The 17,630-nt window shown below is 43.6% G+C and overlaps 3 protein-coding genes and 1 non-coding gene across 4 annotated transcripts; 3 read left to right on the top strand and 1 right to left on the bottom strand.

Moving 5' to 3' along the window:
- Positions 1–227: 227 nt before the first annotated feature.
- Positions 228–4,628, top strand: eif4a1a (eukaryotic translation initiation factor 4A1A). The gene is made up of 11 exons (XM_061294328.1): positions 228–345; positions 1,442–1,484; positions 1,582–1,714; positions 1,813–1,952; positions 2,031–2,199; positions 2,743–2,852; positions 2,943–3,086; positions 3,156–3,293; positions 3,375–3,464; positions 3,777–3,856; positions 3,931–4,628. Exons 1-11 carry the CDS (start codon positions 323–325, stop codon positions 4,073–4,075), a joined length of 1,215 nt encoding a protein of 404 aa, XP_061150312.1. The 5' UTR covers positions 228–322; the 3' UTR covers positions 4,076–4,628.
- On the top strand, positions 2,518–2,654 carry LOC133165601 (small nucleolar RNA SNORD10). Its single transcript, XR_009717632.1, has one exon. It is a non-coding gene; the product is annotated as a small nucleolar RNA SNORD10 (small nucleolar RNA).
- A 4,156-nt stretch (positions 4,629–8,784) lies between the features above and the next one.
- sox19b (SRY-box transcription factor 19b) lies at positions 8,785–12,161 on the top strand. The gene is made up of 2 exons (XM_061294353.1): positions 8,785–9,731; positions 11,088–12,161. The coding sequence occupies exons 1-2, from the start codon at positions 9,073–9,075 to the stop codon at positions 11,344–11,346; spliced, it is 918 nt and encodes a 305-aa protein (XP_061150337.1). The 5' UTR covers positions 8,785–9,072; the 3' UTR covers positions 11,347–12,161.
- Positions 12,162–15,069: 2,908 nt separating this feature from the next.
- On the bottom strand, positions 15,070–17,411 carry LOC133155794 (mannose-P-dolichol utilization defect 1 protein-like). Its single transcript, XM_061281387.1, has 8 exons — positions 17,285–17,411; positions 17,087–17,152; positions 16,793–16,925; positions 16,645–16,730; positions 15,914–16,032; positions 15,730–15,840; positions 15,431–15,571; positions 15,070–15,387 (listed from the first exon to the last, which is right to left on the bottom strand). The coding sequence occupies exons 1-8, from the start codon at positions 17,409–17,411 to the stop codon at positions 15,070–15,072; spliced, it is 1,101 nt and encodes a 366-aa protein (XP_061137371.1).
- Between the last annotated feature and the right edge of the window lie 219 nt (positions 17,412–17,630).

Below are 17,630 nucleotides of genomic sequence, written 5' to 3'. Positions count from 1 at the left end.
TCTACGAAACTGTGACTGAATAAAAACATCATTGTATTAAAGGCCATAAAACATGATGATTTGCGCCATTTCGAGAATAAGACTACAAATCGATCTTTTGCGCGGAGAAAGATTGGCTATTTTGTTCAACTCCTCTTAAAGCGGAAGTGATGTTCATTAGGCTTTTGGCCCACCCATTTAACGTTGACGTACATTTGGACCAATCAAACGCCACTGTAGGCGGGACTACTTGTAAATGACGGCGGCTCGTTGCAATGAGAACGCTTGGTTGTACCGTCGACGTATATAAGACATTTTCGCCGTAGTTTCTTTCTTTGTAATAATGTCGGCAAACAACGATGATAGGTAAGGAATGTTTGTGCGACCAAACGAGTTACAGAAACGTACCGGAGTAGATTTTCCTCCATAATTGCCATCATTGTTTCTCTCTCTCTATATATATGTATTTATACAGTATTGTACATATAATTCTCTTGTTAAACGGAACATGATTATTAGTTTGCGTTCGGGCCTATTACGTGAAAATGCAAGCTATTCCTCACGAAATGTGCCGGTTTTCGCTGTCGGCGTTCTATCTATCGTTCTAGGTCTAATTTTGTAATTTTTTTCCTGATTGTATTTTTGGTTAGTTGGTTATTTTCGAGTGGTTTTACCACATATTTGGGTTGGGCTAACGCTTAGCCTCGAGCTGCAGCTAATGTCGCCGGGTGGTGTAGCGTGTGACTGCCTGTGAAAGCGGTAGGTAGGCCTCTCGTGTAAAAAAAAAAAAAAAAAATTCTCAACCAGCGTTACGCTGTGAGCTGTTAAATCAGAAAATATGTGCAATATTGCCATTTGTATATCTTCGCTCGTTGACTCTGAGGCCGAATGTGATGCGAAGACGACTGTAGGCTTTTTTGCTAGGTGAGGTTGTTGGCACATGTTGGCGGCGGCTACGCCTGTGGTAACAATGCCGGAAGAGTAGGCCGCAGCCCCCCGATCGTGAGGAAAATTACATTTTGCTGCCGTTGAATGGGCGTATTGTTTCTTTTCTTGTAATGGCTGACTCTGTAGCATCGGTGGTGATGCTGATGCCCCACGAAAAAACGCGGCTGCAGTAAAAAAAAGTTAGCGCCGCGATGCTAAGAAGAGTTAGCTTTCATAGTTCTTTTGACAAACTAACGCGGCATACAGGGCTGAGTTGTTCAAATTTAAGTGTTATGTGGGTGATTTAATCGCATTCAGTAAGGTCGTGGTTCATTTTCGTAGCATCTCCTATCGACCGTGTAGCCACCACCATCTTGAACGGGAGAAGCTAAAATGGCGGACTTGTTTGAATGGACGTGTGGTACTCGCTCAAGTTGCCCGTTACTAAATGGTTGTTTACACGTGAAAAGAGATGCACCTTTGGGGGGGGAGAAAAAAAAAGTGAAGTAGAATAAAAGTTGTTGTTCATCCACAGAGACAATGGCCCCGAAGGTATGGAGCCGGAAGGCATCATTGAGGTAAGTTTCCACTTTAGTGTCAGGTGGTTCAAACATCAATTTGGACCAGTAACGTTGACATTTCAATCCCCCCCCCCCCCCCCCCCCCTCCCTGCAGAGTAACTGGAACGAAATCGTGGACAGTTTTGATGATATGAACCTGCGTGAAGAGTTGCTCCGGGGAATTTATGCATATGGTTTCGAGAAGCCGTCTGCCATCCAACAGAGAGCTATTCTTCCTTGTATCAAGGGTGAGTTTTGTTTTTTTACCCATTTGTCCATAATGTTTTTCTAAGAAAAGATTGGTAGAACAACAAACTGCAATCTTCTGTTCCATTTTGCATTTCAGGTTATGACGTGATTGCCCAGGCCCAGTCTGGCACTGGAAAGACTGCCACTTTTGCAATTTCTATCCTCCAGCAGATTGATGTGGCACTGAAAGGCACCCAGGCTTTGGTCTTGGCCCCCACAAGGGAGCTGGCTCAACAGGTAAGGCCTTTTTGGGTTATGCATGCGTCGAAGTTGACCTGTTACAAGTATGTCCTCCCTCTCTGTGCGTTGAATCAGATCCAGAAAGTGGTGCTGTCTCTGGGTGATTACATGGGCGCCTCTTGCCATGCTTGTATCGGCGGAACCAACATCCGCAACGAGGCCCAGAAGCTGCAGGCCGAAGCCCCTCACATTGTGGTGGGGACCCCCGGCCGTGTCTTTGACATGTTGAACCGCAGGAACATCGGTGAGTTTGGTTTGTTGTTCTAGCACACCATTTGTTAAATAAAAGAAAACCTTTCCATTTGAAACAGTTAGGGGCTTTGTTTAAAATATGCCTCATTTTTACATTTCTTCAGGCATGACGTTTTTGCAAAATGCTGGATGCATCAAAAAATGAATTATTTCATTCTCAATGGGTAGCTACTGTTTATTGACCCTGGATTTGGAAAGTGGTCCCTTGTGTTTCAGGGCTTAGTTCTGCTACATCTTGTAGCTAAATATCACTTACTCTGAACATCAACATGGCCCTTTGTAAGGAATAGAGGACCATGAGCTACTTGCTGTATGATGATGAAACCCATGCGTGTCAACTGACTCTGGAAGCTTTGTGGTGTGTTGTGACTCTGGCTGACGTTTTGCCGGCCAAAGTTTGCTACCCGCCAAGAATCCTGAGATATGATCATACTCACTTCTGAATACAGCTTGCAGTTATCTGTAATGGTCGCTGTGGTCTTATTGTCACCCGTGTGTAGTTGAACTAAATTTCTTTTTTTCTCCCCCTTTGAAGTGCCTAAAACCATCAAAATGTTTGTTCTGGATGAGGCTGATGAGATGCTGAGCCGAGGCTTCAAGGACCAGATCTACGAGATCTTCCGGAAACTGAATGAGACCATCCAGGTCAGAGTTCCTCAAGGTTTTGTTTGTGAAACGTGCAACCGGGGTTGCTTTTCTGTTTATTAAACAATTGCAGCTCTTTTTATTTGTTAGGTTGTCCTGCTTTCAGCCACCATGCCGGCTGACGTGTTGGAGGTCACCAAGAAATTCATGCGCGAGCCTATTCGCATCCTGGTCAAAAAAGAGGAGCTGACCCTTGAGGGTATCCGCCAGTTCTACGTCAATGTGGAGAAGGAGGTTTGTGTGAAGGCCTGGGCCTAAGAGTGGCGAAGGACGCGCCATGGTAATTGCTGGTGACCATTCCAGGAGTGGAAGCTGGACACTCTGTGCGATCTGTACGAGACCCTGACCATCACCCAGGCCGTCATCTTCATCAACACAAGGAGGAAAGTGGACTGGCTCACTGAGAAGATGCAGTCCAGGGACTTCACCGTTTCAGCCATGGTAACACGTCCTCCGCCTTGAAACCGATCACTTGCTCATGTTGCTCCTCGGAGTTACAACGGCATTCTTGTTGTGTTGCAGCACGGTGACATGGACCAGAAAGAGCGTGACTTGATCATGAGGGAGTTCCGCTCCGGCTCCAGTCGAGTCCTCATCACCACTGACCTGCTGGTAGGTGCTTCATTTTCTCTGATGTACAAGTTGGTGTCATCCATTAAAAGTGCCTCACTTGTATTGTATTGCCTCTGCCTCAATTAATTGCATAATGTAACAACTTGAGGGGGGGGCTGTCCAGGATACCCTCTCCTTCCAACTGTGGTGTTGGTGAAGGACTGAAAATTCCTTGGTAGAGAAATTGCTGTCTGCTCTCCACTGTGGCTGGGTTCTTGTCCCAGATCAACAACTAAATAGCATACCACATTTCCTGTGTGCCGTTCACATGACGATATCGCGGTGTAACAAGTAACCCACGTGCCTTCTTAGGCTCGTGGCATCGACGTGCAACAGGTCTCTCTCGTCATCAACTACGACCTTCCGACCAACAGGGAAAACTACATCCACAGGTAAGTCGTGCTGTGGTCGTCCAAAAATGACATGCCAATGGCCCACCTAACCACCCGCCTTTTGCCACTGTCAGGATTGGTCGTGGCGGTCGTTTTGGCAGAAAGGGAGTCGCCATCAACATGGTAACCCATGACGATAAGCGTATCCTGCGGGACATCGAGACGTTCTACAACACCACCATTGAAGAGATGCCAATGAATGTGGCTGATCTTTTCTAAAAAGAGCGAGCGAAATCCAGCCGGCCTTGTTCCCCACCCCCCCCACCCTCCACATCTACAGTTTTAATGAGGGGAAAAAAAACTTGATGACAATTTCAAATTGGTGGACTTGACCGTTTCCCACTGTGGAAGGAAGACTTTGCAGCCTTGATTCCTTCCCTGCTCCCAAATTACTTTTTGACTCAACCTGCTTAACACTGTTTGCGACATAATCTCACTGAAATATAATTTAATGTGGACATTCCATCATTTATTTTTCTTGTTAGGGGGGGGGCGTGCTCTAGTGCTGACCTGCATCATCGACATGACGTTTTTAACCATGGGAAACTCCCTTCTCCCTTGCCAAAAAAAAGCACAACCTTAGTGACAGCATCCCAGAACAATAACTAAACGCTAACCCAAAGTAGCATCCTAGAGGCCATCCTTTGGAAAATTTGGTGTAACGCAAACAGTGTTAAGGAGATCTCCGATGTACTTAACTTGAATCCAGCTCATTGGGGGCTTAGACTTAGACAGGGCATGTTCAATAAAAAGACCTGCATAGTAAAATCAACTTTGACCGTTTGGAGACTCTTAAATGCTGTTTTGAACTTTAATCTAGAGCAACCCCCCAGAAAATTTAAAGATTAGCTTTTTATTGCATTTAACAAGTTCTATCAGCATCCTTTTTTGTCCCTTTTATGATCATTGAGTGGAGGACGGCGGCCTATAGAATTTTACGGTGAGTTTGGTTCATGATGGGTTTTGGCGGGGGTGGGGTCTTATTGTATTATAGTTGAGACTGCCTCGCTCCTCTCAACTGCCCGTTCCTCGTTGTAGTTTGTGTATTTTAAAGGTTGCATTTATTTTCTATTCAGATGGTGGCCACTTTGTGTGATCTACCTCAACAAAATTGTGGGTGGGCTGGTGGGTGGTTTGGGGCGTTAGCTGTTCTTTACGGACCAAACTTGCAGTTCAGAGATTCCACAGCCTCCTAACTCATAAAACCTGTCTTTTGTTTGGAGGTGTATGGTGTATTTGTTTTTTTTCCGTTTTGGAACAGAAAAATAAATTGTTAACCTTTTTTGAGACAGAAACAGTGTATCAAAATTTTCTACATTGGATTCTGTATAGTATTTATTTTTAATGGGCTTAAAAAATAAAAATATCACCTCTATAACAGTGTAATCTGCCTTGTTGAGTTCGAGTGTAAAAATAAAATGTCCAATCTTAGAGTTTTGTTAGCATATTCCCATGACGAAATAGGGAATGTCGCGAATCCTGCACCTTGGCCTATCGGGAATCATCGAGGACACTTCCTGCGTCCGTCTTTGTAACCGTCCATCCATCCATCCATTTTCTGTACCGCTTAGTCCCCACTGGGGTCGCGGGCGTGCTGGAGCCTATCCCAGCCGTCATCGGGCAGTAGGCGGGGGACACCCTGAACCGGTTGCCAGCCAATCGCAGGGCACACAGAGACAAACAACCATTTGCACTCACACTCACACCTAGGGACAATTTGGAGTGCTCAATCAGCCTACCAAGCATGTTTTTGGGATGTGGGAGGAAACCGGAGTGCCCGGAGAAAACCCACGCGGGCCCGGGGAGAACATGCAAACTCCACACAGGGAGGGCCGGAGGTGGAATCGAACCCGCACCCTCCTAACTGTGAGGCGGACGTGCTACCCAAGTGCGCCACCGAGCCGCCTATCTTTGTAACCGTCACGCCCCAAATTAATTTTTAAACGTTGCAGTCGTGGAGGACTGTGACGCTGACTATCGTTTCACAAGAAACACAGCAATCGACTTAACATTTGCATATGGTACTAAGATAACATAATTCCTTCTAAAGCAGGGCGACGTCGAACAAAGTTACGACCGAGCTGAAACCTGCCTTATGAGAAGCCATTTCAAACAATATTAATTTCACCACTGGAGGGGGCTGCTCTTCATTAAAATGACTTCCAATTGAGAAAGAACTTCGTCAACACCGTCAAAGTTCACAAGAATAGCAAAATTGTTCACTGTTATATTTGGCGAAACAATTTGCCTGCAAGCGGAGTTGCGTACAATCGGTCGGGTTTATTCCGTGGCTCCTAATACTTCTGCAGATGTGAACAAACTCCAAAAGGGGGCGCTAATTCCCCATACAATCAACAACGACAACCCCAACGTGAATGCAGAGTGGTTTTACCTAATTGTACACATACGCATTATATTTGCACAAAATGGCATACAATGTGAAAGAGAATGATGGCAAATCAAACCATTTTATTATTTTGTAGCAACTGGGAGGACTAAATCGACTAAAGTTATAGCAAACATAGACAACATCCAATAAGTTGTTTTACTTTTTTGGTTAGTTTTATTGTGCAGGCAGGAGTCGTTTAATGTTGTGTCCTGCCCCACTAGTCTAAACACAGTATTATGATTAATATTATGTAAAGTTGGCAGATTATGAACGACAAAAATCCACCTCTTTTCATCCATCTCTCGGGGAGGCCATTTTGCCACTTGCCGTCGACTTAAAATCACACCACAATTGCTCAATCCTCTGCTTCATTCATATTCTGCAAACTCAATATTAACTAGAATACCGTTTTTAGACTAGTGGGACTGCATACAACATATTGGAAAGAAAATTTGGGCACTGACTTCACTTTTAAATGTACTTTTTTATATATATTGAGCATTTCGCCCATTAGCATTCCGTCAAACTACGTGGCGTGATGAGTACTTTTCCTTCGTTTTACACGGCAATTACTTTAACGTCTACTACTTTCCACTGTAGACATTTGGCCCACCATGCTATGACCTGCCATGTGGAATGGTGAGTAATTTCACTTAATTTGAATGTCATTATGAATGCCACAATTTCCTACATGTGTTGGTAAGCGCAGAGCGAAATGTGCTGTCGTTCTAGGTGGCCCCTTCTTCTTCTCCTTCTTTCAAGGCTACGCCCCATGCACACCCATCCCCCCTACTGGCCCATCACACACACCCCTGTCACCCCCTGTTGGGTGCTGGGTGGGGGGATTATGCGGAGTGGGAGGCTCGTAAAGGGTCTGCCAGGCTCTTTCTGTTGTGTGACGGATGGCTGGGAGGCTGAACGGGGGCCTGCTTTGCATGAGAAGAGGAGCCAGCAGAGGGGAGAATAGAGGCCTATTCAGGGAGGCCTGTCACCCTCAAATCACCCCCCCCACACACACATACACACACCGCTGCTCCCCCTTCCTCATCCATCCCTTCATCCTTTTCATCCCTCCTCCATTTCGGCCTCCATCATCGCGGCCATCCTTACTTATTGATTTCATCCCCACTTAATTTCTGTTCCTTCACATTTCCCCTCCTTTCCATCAACACCGCACACTAGTGACCCCTCCCAACCATCCGGTGAGTTCCGTCACATGGGAGTCAGGAGTCATGCTATTAATGCAAAAGCAAGTCGTGTGACGCAGCATCCATTTTTGAAGGAGCAATAAAATTTAGATTGGGTTTATCTCTTTGTTTTTCCTGCATACTGTAAAGTTCAGCCTCTAGGGGGCAGAAAAGTACTCTGAAAACTTCCTGAAAAGTCATAATAGTACATACATAACGAGTGATGTCCTGGCTGGTCCAACTGATGTTGGAGGTTAATGTTACCTATCAAATGTCCATTTAAGCTTTTATTTGTGTATACATTTTATTTCATTGCATTTTATGTAGTATTTATGTGAATTTTTTTATGGCAGTTATTTTTGTTTCTACAGTATAATAATTAAATGCATTAGATATTGGGTAGTTTTTTATACTGCTTATTTTTATTTTTGTTGTATTTGGAATTTGTATGATTTCATGTTAACATCATTACCGTATTTTCAGTTATTTTAGGTTGTTTCAATTTCAATTCATTAGCCTATCTTGATTTGTAGTTTTTGTGTACTTGTTTCATTTTTATGATTTTCTATAGTCATCTTTAAAATTTAGTCTCATTTGTATTTCCTATCTAAGTTCCTTTTGTCTCACTAAGTTATTTTAATAGCAGAGGATAACGAATAGTCCTAGTTCTAGAGTAGTTCTTGTGTGCTTGAGTATTGTCTGTCGACATGTGTTGCAGCTCCATTTGCAAAATATTAGTTGCTATGCTGACCTTTAGCCCCCTCAATAGCCTTTTCAATTATGTGTTAGCATTAAGCTAGCAGCATTCTTAAGACAGCTTGTAATTGTCTTCATAATTTGAGTTGACTGTCACCATACACCAACTCATACCTCAATTTTCTGGTCACAAGTCAAAGCAAAACTTCAGCAACGTGATTGTATCTCAAGGTGCCACTGTTTATACAATGACATTTCTTTGATTTTTCAAACCTTGGAAGAAAATATTTGTACTCCCCTGTCTGGCTTTTGGGGATTTTTCCTTTCTGCCTTCCCTTGCTACCCAGTCTGTGGATCCTGTTTTCCAATTCAAAGAAAAGCTAGTTGACATTAGTTATGAAAGATTGACTGATTGATTTTTGTTTTCATTTTTTTTAAGTGTAGCTTGTGCAACTCTCCTCATTTCACCCTTATTAAGATATTGGCTCGCTCTGCTTTCTCCCTAAAAAGTCTTTGAGATGCTAATAGTCGCGCTCACTCCTGATTGGTCGGTTAGAGGCCGGCTGGAGAAAAGGATTGAGCCGGGGTGGGGTGGGGGTGCAAGTTGGGCTTGAATCGGGAGGGCGCACTCGAACAACAAGTGGTTCAGAATAACAAGTTGCGACGAAGAGAGCCAAGTATTTATTTATTTATTTATGCATTTCATCTTCGAAGCGCCTGCTTTAAAAAAAAAAAAACGACATAACAAAGTTGCGCGTGTTTTTGGACGGATTTGAAGAAAACGGCTGACCAGTAGGCGTCAAGACTAATAAGTTAATTCAGTTCACCCGGTGCTCCCGCGCGAGCTGCGGGAACACCAGGTGGACTTTGCCGGCCAGGTGCACGGCGATCCCCAAAAGAGGTAAACATTCGTTGTCGTTCGAACCTTCATCCTGAGCGTCGACATGTACAGTATGATGGAACACGAGTTGAAGCCCGGCGGGCAGCCGGTGCACCACGCGGCGCAAGGCATGTCACCGGTCCCTCCGGGCAGCATGACCCCGGGCAACGGCGTGCCTCACCCGGGCTCCAAAAGCGCCCTCCAGGCTCCCGGCGGAGGTGACCCTATGGATAAGGTCAAGCGGCCCATGAACGCATTCATGGTGTGGTCTCGCGGTCAGAGGCGCAAAATGGCCCAAGAGAACCCCAAAATGCACAACTCCGAGATCAGCAAGCGGCTGGGAGCAGAGTGGAAGCTGCTGAGCGACGCCGAGAAGCGGCCGTTCATCGACGAGGCCAAGCGGCTGCGGGCCGTGCACATGAAGGAGTACCCGGACTACAAGTACAAGCCCCGGCGCAAGAGTAAGCCGGCGCTCAAGAAGGACGCGGTACAAGTGCCCAAGTACCCGCTGGCTGCGGGCAACCTGCTGGTGACTGCGCAAGGCCAGGGCGCCAGCCCAAGGATGGAGAGCTACGGATGGGGCCCCGCGGGTGGCTACGCCGGGATGCAGGGCGAAGCGCTCGGCTACACGCAGCAGCTGCACCGCTACGACCTGTCGGCCCTCCAGTACCCCCCCGCCATGACCGCCGCTCAGACTTACATGAACGGAAACAACTCGTACAGGTGAGCTCACCGTCAAATGCGTTACTAATTGGAAAGAGCGTCAGTGTTTGGGGGGGGGGGGATATTTTTTAATATGCGGGAAAGGTTTTTCATTATAAGATCGACAAATGTCGTGAAAATAAAAATCTATGTAAGCAAAGAAATCTCAAAACTTTTGTTTTAAAATCTTAAAAAGGCTGACGGGGAAGAATGTCATCTAATGTTTGAGACATTTTAAGAAATGTATGCAAATAAGTTCTACATTGTATGATATGAATATTTTTTTTTTTTGTCTTGTATAGATTTTTCTACATTTTAAAACGTAATTTATGTAACGCATTAATCTTTTCGTTTTTTAACAAACATCTTAAGTGACATTTTGTCCATTCAGTCTTGTTTTTCACATGTTTAAAAAAACAAAACAAGATATACCACCTAAAATACACAATCTATCTGAAGGGATCTTTTTGGCACCCACACAGTCTTCAGTGACGATTCATATACAGGATGCGGAAAAAAAGTTACCTATATTTAGAACAAAATAAATGCAGAACTGTTCATTCAACCTTGGATCTTTTGGAGCCTTTGGAGAAAATATTGCACTAATATTTATCCCAAAATTTCAAACGTTTTTTTAATCAAAATATTGTATATTTGAAAGTTTTTTTTTTATAAGTGATTTTAAGTACTTCAAAGAGGTGGCAACTAGTGTATCCTGCTTGTTGGATTGCACCTTACTCATCCAGGCTGTGTCTGGAATTCTGATCAGGAACACTTGATGCTTGCGTGTGTGGTCCGTGTACCCACAATGCTTCAGTGCTGCCTCAACGCGTACCCCTAATACGCACCTGCTACTCTCTGCACTTGAATATAAATGTCATATTCATGTAACATTTAACTGCATATGTGCAAATAAAGACCTCTCCATAAACGCCTCACCACTAATATCAGTCATCTGATAAGCTCTGCAGCTGAGAAAGTGTAAGAGTACCTCTTATTGGTAGAAAAGCAAATGGTACCTCCCTCCAAAAAAGGGCCCCATCCAATGTGTGGAAATCTATGCTGCTGCTTACATGTATAAATTATTTCTATTTTTTTCACGAAATGCATTAAAGTTAACTCAATCAAATAGACCTCACGCCAATAAAAGCCTTTCCCTGACTACTCTATAATCAATTGTTCATTTGTAAGCACTGTATATAGAAAAAAATATATTGTTAAAGGTCACAGACGGGCTATTGTAAATGAGCACACTAGTGACACACTAAACCGCAGCAGTGGATAAAAGCAGAGTACACACATATATATATGTATATTTTGGATCCTTTTTTGCATGTACCGTTGCCAACTATTATAACCAAAATCTCCCATGCACAGCCCGATGTCGTACAGCAGCAGCCCCCAGCAGCCCAGCCCGGTCCCCATGTCCATGGTGAAAGCGGAAGCCGTGTCTCACTCCCCCCCGACGCCCACCCACCACCGGGGGCCCCTGCAGGGCGACCTGCGGGACATGATCAGCATGTACATCCCAGGGGGCGGCGACGGCGGCGACCCGGCGGGGGGGGGCGCTCCCAGGGGCTACGGCGGCGTCCAGCAGCACTACCTCACCGGCACTGTACCCCTAACACACATCTAGTAGAACTGCACGGGACAGTCTGCACTCTCGGCCAATGCCGCTCCTTTGGGGTGTCTTCATTCGGCATTGTACGATGTTTTTAATACACTTTTAGATTGATTCTTTGTGCTTCTATATATATTTTTTTGCTTTTGAAGACAAAATAGATGAATTTGGAAATACTCCTTTTGAGTAGCTTTACTGCAAGGGTGGCGAAGCACTTGTCTCGCCCTTCCTCTCCACGCCTATCAATTAGTTTGAATGTGTAAAGATGATGTATCCTGCTAACGTTGCTGTTTAACTTCACCCATGGCCCACAGTCATTTTCCAAACCAAATGGATCTAACCTTGCTGGAATTAGAATAATCCCACGGCATAGCATCAAAAGAATACACTCTGCAAATAATCATCAATTAACTCATTGCACAAAAGATCCCACCCCCCCACACACGCAATTTCCATGTAAAATTGGATAATTTGGTTGGGAATTGCTGCTGTCAACCATCAAGTGTACGTGTTTTTTTTTTTCTTCTCCCCCAAATGAGTCCCCCCCCAAACTGTTGGCTTCCATATACAGTACGCAAGCGTGTGTGTATATACTGTACAGTAGCTGCTGCTATGGACCTACATTTGGTTTGTCTACATCATTACTAACGATATTTTGTACATTTTTTAAATGTCATGTTTACTTTTTTAATTGATTTTTATCCTTTCTGTAGAAACAATTGTGAGGCTTAGTTACTGTATTTAGCGTTTTTGTAAATAATGTACACATTATAGGCTCTTATACTAAGAGTCTTGTTGCCTTTTTGATTAAAAAAATCGTTATTACTTCTCATGACTATTAATAAAAAGTTAAGTCTCAGTGGTGTCTTATTATTTACGTGTATAACAATAGAAACGGGCATATTGTTTTCTATTCTCTACAAATGATGAGTATTTGTGTGATTCACATTCTATGTAGCCCGGAGCTAAATATTTATTTAACAAATATTCTTATATTGTAGATTTTTTTTTTTTTTACTTTGACTGAAATATGTTTAAAATATGTAAAATAAGGTGGGAAAGTCGAAAAGTCTGCCAATACGTTCTCCTAAAAAAAAAAGTGTTTTTAATTTAAGAGTTACGATACAAAAGCCTTAAGTCAAGTTCTTAAAAAGCCATTCTAGACACCGGCTTCATTCTTTTTAAAACATTTTTTTGTAAAAGTTCTGTACAGTTGCTGTTCCCGCAACTAGCCGTGAGAGGGCGCCAACCATGAAGGGTGGCGTGTTAGTGACGCCCATTCCCGGAAGTGGCGCCATTTTTGAACTACTGTCGCAGCAAGATTACGCCCAACGTATATGACAATAAATGTAGTTTGTTTTTCGGTTTGTGTTCGTTTATGGTGTCAGGCCTCTATTAAGTGCCTTCCATTAAGTGTGGTGCAAAATGGCCATATGCAACAAGATGGCGAACAACTGCTCTGCGCCTTTTCTCAGGTAATAAAAAAATATTATTTGTTCATGATTTTGAAAGTGGCATTGTGTTTGTTGCAGGGTTTTTGCAACAGAGGAGTAAAACTATGTTGATTCAATCTCGTTTTTTTAGACTGGCAGGTTTTGTTGACTAGTTAATCAAACCTGTCTGTGAATCGAACTGATTTGAGTGTGTGATTTATTATTAACTGGTGCTATGTTAAACCTTTGGGTCTTTGGAATCTTCTAAGATGTCATGACGTTTGTCGTCGAAATTTAAATATTTTTTATAAAAGAAAATCTTTGGATGACATATATACTTATTTTGTGTTTATGTAGTTTAAAGCCTCTCGAGTTTGCTTTGGCAATGTGTACATAAAAAACAGTATCACGATATTTTTAAATGATTCTGTCGAATTATTCAACACAAATGCCTTATCTCCATTGGTGAATTTTTATTTATTTAGTTTCAATTAATTGTTTGTTAGATTCTCTTTACTTCTGTGAAAAATGTGGAGTTTTCTTTCTTTACCAGAGGGGTCACAACGATTTTGTCCACGTGTGTATGTATTGGCACTTTAAACATGACGTCATTTCGCGACATGGCGGATGACGTATAGTCATCGCCTTGGCTTCATGGGAACATGTCGGTGAATTGGGGGATTGGGGGGGGGGCGGTGCTGGCGGGAATGATTTAAAGCTTTACTTTCTTATCTTTGTCCTCTTTAAAATTCACTTTCTCCCCCAACGAACATACACCCACCCAAACACACGCACACGCTGTGTGCACGCGCGCGCTCGCGCACACAAATGTGGTGGATGTCCCGCGCGTAATTGGCCGTTTCGGAGGCGCATTGTCCGCCGTCTTTCAGCACGCAGGTGCATATAGTAAAGCCGGAGTCTCCGCTCCTCCCTCAGGCGTCTTTGTTCCCATCTCCCGGCCCCCCCGCTGTGCAGAAAATGAGGGCTGCTTTCTGCTTTGCTTGGTCCTCACAGGCTTAACCCTTTCACCGACCGCCGCCTTTCACATGGAAATGGGCCAGAACCCTTGCACCGGCTAATCGGTCGGCGAGGGGAGGGGACGGAGGTCGGGAAAAAGAGAGACTGGGGGAGGGGGGGGGGGGGTTGTTCCAGCCAAAAGTATTCCAAACTTCTCCAATGGAGTTTTTATTTTTGAAACATTTGCAAACTTTCAAGTATGACGAAATGTATTACCCCCGCCCCGCAGTTTTTGTAAATAGCTGTGGAAATGATGAAGAAAACAAAAAGTCGCCGTTCCGACAGGAAAAAGTGCATCTAAGGACACCACTTTGACTGCCATTATATCATTGCAGATGTCATTGACAAACTAGTCTGAAATGTTCCATTTGATAAGGAAATACCAATTACGGTTATGTTTATGTCTTACAAGCTGGCCGTCTACTTTTTCTCACACTGACCAACTTATGAAACACTAAAGAGTTTACTTTATTTTTAGTTATTTACTAATTTTTATGCTAGTCCGGCATGTAGAACTCTTTGAGTAGATTTGAGGCTAGAATTAATTAAAAATCATGTCAAATTAATGATAAATGACAGTGTTGTTATGGCTGGAGACCATGGGGGGTGGTTGGGGGTTTGGTGTGTGTGTTGGGGGGTGTCAATGGAGGGATTTTCTGGTCCAGTAGCTCCAGTCACCTAGCAACAGGCAGCGAGGCTTCAACAAGTGGTTGTCATGGAAGCGCCGAGGCTGACTTAAAAGTTTAGTACAAAGAGCTGTGTGTGTGTGAGATGTATGTGTATGTGTGTGTGTGTGTGTGTGTGTGTGTGTGTACACTTTTTATAAACTAATCAAGATTGTATTAAGCCCTGTTTTTGTGTGAATTTTGCAAATAGTTGAGTTGTAGTTTTTTTTTGTCTTTATGAGCCACTCAATGTATATGAATATATGTAATGAAATGATGGTCTGCTTCTCTTTTGCAGGAAACTACTTGAGCAGGTTGATGGTCACAAGTGGTGAGTGGGACATTTGCCGCCTGTTTGACTGGTCACGCACATGCAGTAGTGAACATTTCTCATTAACATAGAAAATGTTTTTCTCAATCTACATATAAACATAAAGACAGTATACTAGCGGTGCTTAAATGTAATCCTGAAATCGCCACTTTATGGGAGAGCAATCAAAATTGGCACAAAAGAATGACAGCGATGAAAAGGACGAGTTCCATTTACAAAAGGTAAGTGACGTTTGATGCAGTTTTTGCTCCTGCCCTTCAAACTAATCCAGATTTATCACTGACAAACACGTTTAAAAGTTCCCGATGGCCTTCTGGAGCTCCTGCCTGATAGCGTTAAGCTCCACTACGCCGTCATTCAGCACGTTGGCCGCCTCTTTGATACGAGCCACCACTTCCTTCTTGAAGGCTCTTTTCAGGTTCTTGTTGTCCCTGAAGTACTTGTCCATGCCGCCTTGAAGTCCTTGGAGCAGCTGTAAAATGGCGTCCGTCACCTCCGTGGCTTGCAAGACGGCCGAGTCCACCAAGCTGATCATCTGCACAGCTTTGCGCACTTCCCAGTCCTCAGAATAGTGCTGCGTGCTATATGGACCCGCAAACCTTTGCATGGACTTTAAATTCTGTCGGGCAAGTGTTGATCGGGATTGGGACAACATCGACAGGGTGTATCTGCTCCCGCTGGTTTTGTAGGAACCTTTCGGTGGACTTCCAGTAGTAGAGCACCTGCGCGACAACGAGGCCGTTGCAGGCCACCGACACCACATAAGTGACCACCAGCAGGGTGTCGCCTGTTTCCTGAGGATGCAAAAGTCATGCATTAAAAAATTAAGAAATCCGTAGAGGATTGAAATGACCTCAGACTGGCATAACAAATGTGGCGTCATATGTATAGTGAACTAATTTTAGAGCTTTACTGAGAAAAAAGTATAATATTTAAATGACATGACATTTACCTGCACTGAGGTGAAGATGCGTGCCAGTGAGCCAGCAAACAAAATAATGACAGTAAGCGCGGACAACTGGCCCGTGTGTCCATTGCGAAAGTTGGTGGCCGCCTGAATAACCTGCACACATGATTAAAGAAAAAAAAAGGAGGAAAAAGCTCAACAGGTCAGTCCGGGTGACGTTTTGCCTGACCCTGCTCACGATGATGGCGGGCATGTTGGAGGCCTGCATGGCCGTAAGCACTGTGGCGGGGGCCAGTGGGGTCAGCAAAAACGACAGCACGCCCAAGTAGAGCAGCGCAAACAGCACACCTTCACGCACACAAGATGCACGAATAAGGGAGGAATAGTAGTGACCAGCAGAGGGCGCCAGACCCACAACTTCAATTTGGACAAACAGTGCTGTATGACCAAAAAGAGCAACTCTTTATTAGTAAAGCTTTTTAATTAAAATAAAAAGACCAAGTGTAGTAAGGGTTAAAAAAAAAAAAAGCTAATGCATAAATAGATGGCAACGCTTTTCAGAAAAAAAACGTTAAAAAAAAAATTATAGACCATGTTTAGGGAGGGGCTTATTTAGACATTTTTTGTAAATTTTTTTTTTTATAAATTAATAAAGCCTGGAAAGGCTTTTTTAAAGTAAAAAAATATGCCCATTTATAGTACGGCTTTTTTTTTTTTTAAAGCTAATGTGAAGTAAGGTTTAAAAAAAAAAGACCATGTATATATTTAGTAGGGCTTTTTAAATGACCATGTATGACTCGATAAAAAAAGTATGACTCTTGGCCCCTGAGCTTTGACCCACAAACCTTGACCTCTGATCCTTCACCCTGACCCCTAACCTTCGACCTCTGAGAACGGTAAGGCTTTTTTTTTTTTTTTTTTTAAATTACCATAAAATGACGATGTTTCATTTCATCTCACCTCTGCCAGTTCTTCCACTGTAGTATTGGATGAGGAAGCCGATGACGACCGTCTGCAGCATAACGAAGAGCGCTTCGCCCCAGGCGCTGCGACGCGATAGGTGAGTGGATGTCCGGCAGGCGCTACCTGACGTCGTCTCGGGCCTCACCTGAAGGGAAAGCTGTAGGCCACGCTGTAGGCCAGAGATCCGGTGATGGCCAGCAGCTCGCCCAATACCGATAGGAAACTGACGCCCTCTGCGTTCTTAGCGCCAATCACCTTCACGATCTGAGGAAGCTTCACTAGAGGGCACACGAGCAATTGAATTCGCCATTAAAATCAAATATTGTATGGATTCTTTTTGTTAAGGAATCTGAATACATTCATTTGAAACTAATCCCTTGAAACATTTACACTCAAAATGTAGCCGCTTGAAAGAGCAAAAAGAAATTAGGCGCAATACCAAACATTGACCCCAGGATGATGACAGTCCCAAGGCATTTGCTGAGCAGAATTTTCAGACATGGCCCTGTAAGAGAAAGTTTCTCTTATTTTTGCACTTTAATTTAGAAAGAGGGGGAGGAGGGTTCTGGGTCAGATCTTCTTCATGCAATCATCGGCATCATTAAAGCACATTAGCGTTTTTCCATCTTGTACTCACCGTCTGTAAATTTGAAGCGCCGGAAAAAGGCGTCGGAACATGACGGCGGCAGCAAATACTCCAACAAAAGCCCCTCAAAAGGATCAGGCAAAGACGTGCCACTGTGCAAAAGATTTACCTCCGCCATTTCGCTTCTTTTCGTTTCAATGATTAAACCTATTTCAAAGTTCAGTCGACTATCACGCACTTGTTTGTTGGACCTCAAATCACGTTGTAAATAGCCAACATGTAATCATGATCGTGAGAGTACTCAATACGACAAGAATATTATCTACTAAATCAGAATACTTGGATAACAAGGTTTTGTAAATCATAAAAAATAAGTCTTGATTAAAAAAAAAAAAAA

Source organism: Syngnathus typhle, linkage group LG1, assembly GCF_033458585.1.
Source record: "Syngnathus typhle isolate RoL2023-S1 ecotype Sweden linkage group LG1, RoL_Styp_1.0, whole genome shotgun sequence".
NCBI classification, from domain to species: Eukaryota; Metazoa; Chordata; class Actinopteri; order Syngnathiformes; family Syngnathidae; genus Syngnathus; species Syngnathus typhle.
This window is presented reverse-complemented; position numbering and strand designations above follow the sequence as displayed.